We start from the raw sequence: 8059 nt of genomic DNA, 5'->3' as shown, positions 1-8059 counted from the left end.
TTTTGTTGTTGTTGTTTATTTAATGATCAGAAAGGTAGGACTAGGGGACACAACTATAAATTTTGGCAGGGTAGAAGTCATCTTCAGCTAAGACAGTTTTATTCTTCTGACAAGGTGGTTGGCTTTGGAATAGGTTGCCTTCAGATGTGGTAGACACTGTAAATTTAAGGGAGTCAATGGAAGGATTGATAAATATTTCAATGATATGGGCTGAGTTTGAGTTTTTTGTTAAACAATTAATTTACTTTAGTTGATGGAACGACCTAGATAGACCAACTGATCCCTTGTCGTTTTTCAATTTTATGTTATGTCGACTAAGTTCAGTCTCATCATCATCCTTAACTACTTCAGCATTTTAAAATGTATTATTTTAATTTACATCACATTCTGTGACTTATTATCATCAATACTACAAACTTTATCAACTCATCCATAGTAATGTCGACTAATTTTGTGTTTCATCCTCATTCTTACAAACTCCAACATTTCAACACGTATTATTATAACCTAGAGAACAGTCTGTGATTCATTGTTACATTTATCGTTAAGAGTTTCAACATCTTTTACAACAGTATTTTTACATGATGTTCTGTAACACTTGTATCCATACAAACTTTAATCTTACTATGCAAACTACAATATTCGTTTCATCATTATCTTATACCTTTCAGCAACACATGTAAAAAATGTCTGGAACAACTTTCTGTTTTAGACATTATATTACCACGTGTGAATTGTTCATAAGCGGAATTCAACACTTTCGTGTTTTTTTACTGGTTTCTATAAACTTATCAGGCATCATCACATCACATAATGAAATCCTTATTTTATTACTTAACGAAATTCAGTTATCATATGCTAACCAATAACTGCTCTGCTCTCGCTTTCTTCCCTGAAGAAAAAAAATAAAATTTGTTTCAGAAATTCAAGCCATTAAACATCATCAAATTTTCAAACAATTATATTATATGAGATGAAGACACTGAAAAACGCAGTGTCTTTGAACACTGAAAAGTATAAAGTGATTGAAAAAATCTATTTTTATAAGAGTAAGAAAGGTTACACGTAGAAGAAGATGACGTTATACGTATCACAGGCAGTGAGCTTATGAAGGCAGAATATGTTTTAAAAGTTGCAAAAATATCATCCGTTTCGAATACGAACCAGAAAAATGTATTTTAAGGTTTGTAAAAACTTCCACCTGACGGGAACATCTCAAAAGCAGTTTAAAATACAATGGTCAGAGAATAATACATGACATTAAAAACTGGACATATCACAGGAATAAAAATGTATGGAGACAAGTTATTTGATAAAAGTTTGACAAAGTGATGTTATAGGCAGATTACGATACGTAATTTCAAGAAATTTATTTTACTTTCGATTTTACAGTTTCAAGAAAATTGATTAAGCTTCCTTTTTTCTTTTCCATCTTTTTATCCTGGTGTGTTTCATTTATCTAATAAACCCCCTCACTTGTGCTTACCGAAGAAGAAACATTTGTTTTAAAAATGACAAAAGGGTGGTTTCGGTGTTTATAAATTTTTGCCTTTTTCTTGCTCTTACAGGAATAACGAAACAAAGTTTTTAGTGGTAAAATGACTATACATTGATACATAAGCCAAATAATGTCAGACAAATATGAGCAAACACTATGAGTAAATCTGACAACATACAAAAATTAAGACTTATGAAAGTTATATGAAAAATAAAGCAATCATTATATGTATGAACGTTTGAAATTGAATAAAGATGGCTTACAAGTCACGCAGAGGCAAAAACATCATGAATAAAAATCACGATCAGTGTTAGAAGTTAACTAAGAGATTTTGATTACTTAGCTTACTATAAAAAATATATAACAAAATTTTGCCTTGAACCATTGTAATATCTTTCATGCCTATGACAAGAGCAACATGTGTTTACACATTAAGATATAAACTTTACTTTACAGAAATATGATTTTCAGATCTAAAGCATAAGTTTTGGGAGTACCAGCATGCTTCATGACGAAGCAGTTTTGGCGCTGTGTTTCATGCGCTTGCTGCTTTAAAGATTAGTGCAGACATTATAAATATACTCTAAACCTGTGAAGTAATGTCCAGCATCTACTGCAATTATGACATTATATGTAATTTTAACAAAATATTGCAATATAATATCACTACACGAAATTATGTCTAACCCTAAATCTCTCTGGCAAGTGTTAGATTCTTTACCTAAAATTGTCTTTAAAATTATTCAAGATTTTCACTCCACGTACTCAGATGTCAAGTTGGCAAAGTAAACATAAAAAAAAATTGTTTTCTGTTGCATCGCTAGTCATTTTTTAAAATAACAACACATACCGTATTGCCCATAATTAACGCCCCCCTCACAGAGATCAGCAATCACTACTGATAACTGATAAATATCACGTAGGCCACGATTTTCCCGCCTTTTTTTACCGTAGCAGCAAACTTCAAAGACGCTTTGGCGATGCCGATCAAAGGAGGTTACCCGGTACATAGGATTTTTTGACACTTATAAGCAATGATTGCCATATTTACTGCAATAGTGAGCACTGGTGTTTATAGCAAAATTAGAAATAAATAGGCTATGTTTGCTACCACTTATTATAGATAAATTTGTTTATAATAGAGGTATTATCATATGATCCAATTAATCTCTAATCAGCGCCCCCTTTTTTGATGTTTCCACCCCCTCGGGGTGATTCATTAGGGGCAATACGGTATTTCATAATAATGAGTATTCACTTTTAAATAAACAGGTTCTCATTAGGTGACACGAATGATACTATCTACACCTTTTCTAAATAATTAAGTTTGCTAAGTTATTCCATGAAAACGTCGTTATTATTTTTAAATACTAGTAATAACATTACTAAGGACTAGTAAATTAACAATTTATAGTTAGAATAGACTAGAAATTTTTAGTGTTTTCCAAAACATTTTCAAAAAAAAAATCTTATACAGATAGATACTTTTATGGCATACAAAACATCCAAAGCGTTTGAAAGAATACGTAGTCTACTACCTACGTGGGTTTCTTTCAATTATATAAACAGTCAATACAATATATAGTTCGTTAATGTATCTTATTCGAAAGTAACTAAGCTACCCTCTTTTATTTATTTTTTGAAGAAAACCTAATGACTGGCCGTGTACATCAAATTTCATTTTAATTAGTGTTTGATGTGCAATGCTATAATGTTATTTCAAGTAGTTATTAAATATTATTCTAAGTAGCAGTAAACAATGGGTATGTAATTTATCTATTAACATTACACTTTTGACAGTTTTCCTTATTAAAGTAGTGTTTCTAATTTTTCATAGCCCTATGTTACTGCTTCAGTAACTTTAAATCTGTTGTTTACCCTTGGTCAACATTAACAAAACCTACTACATTAGGCTTCAGGCTCACCACTAAACTCTTAACGATACTATTCATAAACATTATCTAATATACAACGTGATTCAAATATTCAACAGCACATCTTCAAGTTTCAACAAGCTATGCAAACCCCAAAAACCTTTACATATATTCCCTAATCTTAACGTCGAAGAATGATACTTATCACACACATAATTGTAAATTTATGACAATACCGAAATAAAGCAATCACTGTCACAACTGGTTTTATGTTAAGTGTGCCAGCCAGTACACATATTACATGCCAAACAAGGCAACGATACTGTAGCCACGTATTCTGCGATCTTAAAAAAATGCCAATTTTCCTGCTAAGCATGTATGTGAGCTATTTGTAAGATTGAACGGACACTTTAACACATTTGTTTACATTCATTGACAATACTATTAGTCTAAATTTGACTCTATAACTAACTTGCAACAAGAACCAAGAGGCTGAAGCCCTGGACTACAGCTTAGAAACTTTAAAAAAAAAGTTTAGAAAGTGGCAAGAGTGGTAAAGCACCTCGTGAAGCACTCTATCAACTGACTTGAACAATAAGCATGAATTCTTAAAGCACATTTTAGAGTGAATAGATACACACACACATACGTTTGTTCCCAATCTCACACCAGAAAATAATGGGTCATACAAGACCCTTTATTTGTCAATAGCTTCTATAGACTCTGCTTTGGGTGGTTCGTCAGCAAATTTCTCAGGCTTATCTTCAGGTTCCAACTCTTTAGTTTTGTTTTTTTCATTTTCATCCTCATGTTTGTCTTCCCTTTTCTCCTCTGTTTTTTCTCCATCTTCTTCTTCTTTCTTAATATCTTCTGTTTTTTCTTCTATTCACAAAAGAAATGCATTTTGGTATAGGCATGGTCTTTCATACACATTTTTCCTCAGAGCTATATAATTTGCTGATGTAATTGATAAAGTAAATGCAATGCTTTAAATTTGTGTAAGATTTTCTATGTACTGTTAATGTATTATTGGTATATGCACTGGCAAAAAATTATACTGTTCTGAGGTGTTTCAAACATGGCGATAATGCAAGACTATATAGTTCAAACATGAAAATAGAAGATAAACAGAAAGATACAAAAACTGAAAATGACAAGCAAATCGATCTACAGGTAGTAAAAATAAAACATAAAAAAATAGATAGTTTGAAATATAATTATTTCTTTTATGTCAATGAGACAACCACAATTTTAAGTAAGATAAAACAAATTACTTTATATTACTTATATTTTATTAACACCTTTAACACATTCACTGTAAATAGAAAGATACCTTCTGTAAGTTGCTGTTCTTCTTTTTTTCCTTGTTTGTATTTCTTAGACTTTTTCACAATTCCATTTTCAATCAAACTGTAGGCAGTGTCAAGAATGGTTTGGTTGAAGTCTCGTGGGGCAATCTCCAAAACTTCCTTCATCTAAAGAACGAAAGAAATAGATATATTTCGTTAAACAAACTCTGCCAAGAAACTGTAGAGTAGACTTTTACACCCTGGTCTTCTATTAACTTTATCTTGAAGTCTAGGGAAATATCTTGTTCTTAATTCTTCTGCTTCATATTTTACTCATGATGTTTCTTTAAAAATTTCATCTTGACTGTATATGTTTTAAGTTGAAATTTTACTTTTTAACCTAAAAAAAGGTCGTATGATCTAATTAAGATTCTGGAAAGTGAATAAAGTTATTTTTTTTCCGAATAAAGATTGCATAGAAACTGAATAACAACTTCTCAATTACAACTGTCTACTTGTCATGTTTATTAACATAAATCATTTTATTGAATAAATATAGTTTATTAAAGAAGATTATACTTTAAGTTTTCTTAAAGATTCCTAGCTTAATAATGATCGATTCATACTGGATCCATTTCTAGTATTAATTTCTTACCTACTTAATACATTCCCTTATTTAATACTACTTACTCGGCTGTTGTCAAACTTGAATTCTCTTCCTATCCGTGGTAATAAAAGTCTGGTAGACTTGTTAATGAAACTGTTCAACCAGACAGCAAAATATGGTGCGTTTACAGTGGGAATTCTATAACCTATTGAAATATATTTCTTTAATTATTTTGAAATTAATACTTATTGTTTAACATGTTTAACCCTCTTCATGACTTAAGTAAATTTTATAAGTATTTCCTTTCACCAACTTAATCTAGTTCATACCTAAAGAGTGTTTATTCAAATAATTGACGATATAAACAGTCGTCGAAATTAGTGATGGCATTACAGCAAAACCTCCGAAAAAGCCTTGACATTTTATGAAAAACATAAAATACAAGGGCAAATAACGATAACAGTAGAAAAAAAAACAAAAAAAAAAACGCCGACGTAATAAAAACATTCTGATTTCTTTTTCCATTAATTTCTTAATTTTTTGCTGTAAATAACATCAAAAATTAATACTTTATACTAAAATGGCTGATAAATAACTTGAATATTTAGTGATACAATAATCTAACGTTGCCTAATTTGAAATTTCCCTTACGATTGAATTTTGGGGATTACAGTATGTGACACACCAAGGCAAATATCAAATTTGTATAAGTTCGTACTATGGCCTTGACTGTGTAGGACCATCTGTCCAGACATTTCTGAGTTAATCTCTAAAGCGCTGTCCTTTTTTCACTGGTGAACGAACTATTTACTAAATATTTTGATAATTCTCTGCCTAGTAGTTTTTACACTTTATTATTCTAATTACAAAACATTTATTTTAATAAAATGTCATTCAAAATCAGAAATAACATACACTGTCAAAATATGTGTAGTATGAGCGAGTTGCGTTTTGGATTATTGCGCGTTTTAGTATCCGAGGGGATAGTGAAGTTTATTACTTTAAATGTACAGTAATTTGACATATTGTAACTATTACTACTTAAATACACAGTAGTTTGACATATTGTAACTACTACTACTAGCTGAGTTCAGTTTAATGCTATTTGAAGTATAAAGACTATCAGTGTTTGAAAATCTTAGGTGTGAAAAAAAAAGTGCGTCCAAAATCGAATTGAGCGAGAGGCTTAAAGGAATAAGATTAAAATTAGCGGCCAAACTGGTAGCTACACTTATAGCATTAATAAGAATTTTATAGCAAATATTCATTCATTAGTTAGCCTATTATTCGGAACAGATCTATATTTTACAGAACTAACCAGCGTCTTTAAAATATATGGTGGCAACTTTCTCCTCTAACACAGTGTTAACAACTTCCTTTATAGTAACGCCATAAAAACTAGATTAACAGTTGTTTGTCATCACCCGCGTGCACTCGGTATAGCTGTATCAAGCATCATTATTTACGTTAATTGTTTAAGCTAATACCTCGTGACGCTAAACGTTCATTAATTAGGAGAATTTCATAAAAGTTAATAAATTTGTGCTTAAAAGTTGGTAATGAATAATAGCCGTCCATCCGTATGATTCTTTTGAAAACGTGTGCTAGAAACTGCTAATCTAATTTGTTTGGCCTAACCAATACTTTCGTATCTACGCGTCTTTTCACCCTATAGTCTTGCTGCTCTAAGTCAGCCGTCTTTAATCCGAATGTCGAAAAACTAAAAATGGTCTACCTTTACTCTTAGGAGAAGCTGTAGTCAAAACATTATGCCCGATAGTTCACGTGATTTTTGGTCAAAATTGCGCAGTTTTTGTTGAATAACTTTGCACATGTGGTTTATATTTAGACCAAATTTGACACCTAATAGTAGATTGTAAAGATCTATCAGTGTATCAAAATTTAAAAATGTTCATGAAAATTAAGTATGTTTTTTTATCAAATACAATTTCCGCACTTTCGGTGTGAATAAAATATAGAAGGAACTTCAATCAAAATTAGAGATTTCATATTTTGTGTATTTCTTAATGGGATTGCCTTGAAATTTGGTGTGTGAAGTAAGGGTTCAGTAGAGCACATCCACAAAAAACGTATGATAGTTTGGATGATCACAGTCTGAACTATAAAAAGTGGAAATTTGCTAAACTATCACTCCTGTTAATAACACACAGAGTGTCCTGCAGGTTGTTTCGGTCGCACGACACACTACCGCGTGTATTGATCAGTGCTTCTCAACTGAGTGAATGGTTCCCCCAAGATTTAATGCGATTATAATTAGTGTGAAAGAGAATTATGGGGTGAATGAGTATTATCAATTAAAAAAGAAATTCAAGAACAAAAAAGTCATTAGTTATTATTATTTATTCTAGTTGTAGTTTGATAAATACATTTATTTTTTGTTTATTTTATGTTGTATTCATTCTTATTGTAGTTTGATGTATATTCAAGTCATAACAAAGAATTTTGTATTTTAATTTAGTGCTTTTTGTCTTTTTTTTTCGGACTGGGGTGAGTGAACTGTTGTGAAAAACATTGGGGTGATTTTGACTTTCCGATGAATGTGACAAAGCTGATGTCTGAGGTTTAACATGTGATTTAACCAATAATACTTAATTGGTACAAAAATTAATGTAGGTTTTTCGTTTTTCACATTGTTGGGAACGCACGTCTTGTACTCCGCCTGTATATTAAATGTCTAAAAGTGAAAGAATATTGTTACGTCTCCGTTTGTTAATTAACTTTCCGTAACTTCGTTCTGATGAAACTTTAGCGACACAAGTCCTTACTTAAT

The 8059-nt window shown here is 31.1% G+C and overlaps 1 protein-coding gene across 1 annotated transcript; it reads right to left on the bottom strand.

The window, feature by feature from the left end:
* Positions 1-397: 397 nt before the first annotated feature.
* Positions 398-5477, bottom strand: LOC111087124 (UPF0329 protein ECU05_1680/ECU11_0050-like). The gene is made up of 3 exons (XM_022392637.1): positions 5352-5477; positions 4706-4847; positions 398-4254 (listed from the first exon to the last, which is right to left on the bottom strand). The coding sequence occupies exons 2-3, from the start codon at positions 4845-4847 to the stop codon at positions 4070-4072; spliced, it is 327 nt and encodes a 108-aa protein (XP_022248345.1). The 5' UTR covers positions 5352-5477; the 3' UTR covers positions 398-4069.
* Between the last annotated feature and the right edge of the window lie 2582 nt (positions 5478-8059).

The sequence above is a fragment of the Limulus polyphemus genome, unplaced genomic scaffold (assembly GCF_000517525.1).
Source record: "Limulus polyphemus unplaced genomic scaffold, Limulus_polyphemus-2.1.2 Scaffold1757, whole genome shotgun sequence".
Lineage (NCBI taxonomy): Eukaryota > Metazoa > Arthropoda > Merostomata > Xiphosura > Limulidae > Limulus > Limulus polyphemus.
The sequence above is the reverse complement of the archived record's forward strand: the minus strand, read 5'-3'. Positions and strand labels throughout refer to the sequence as shown.

Coding starts and splice junctions, on each gene's coding strand:
- LOC111087124 (XM_022392637.1), bottom strand. CDS start 4,847: ATGAAGGAAGTTTTGGAGATTGCCCCACGAGACTTCAACCAAACCATT. Junction 4,255..4,705: donor AGAACAGCAACTTACAGAAG/GTATCTTTCTAT, acceptor TTTTGTGAATAG/AAGAAAAAACAGAAGATATT.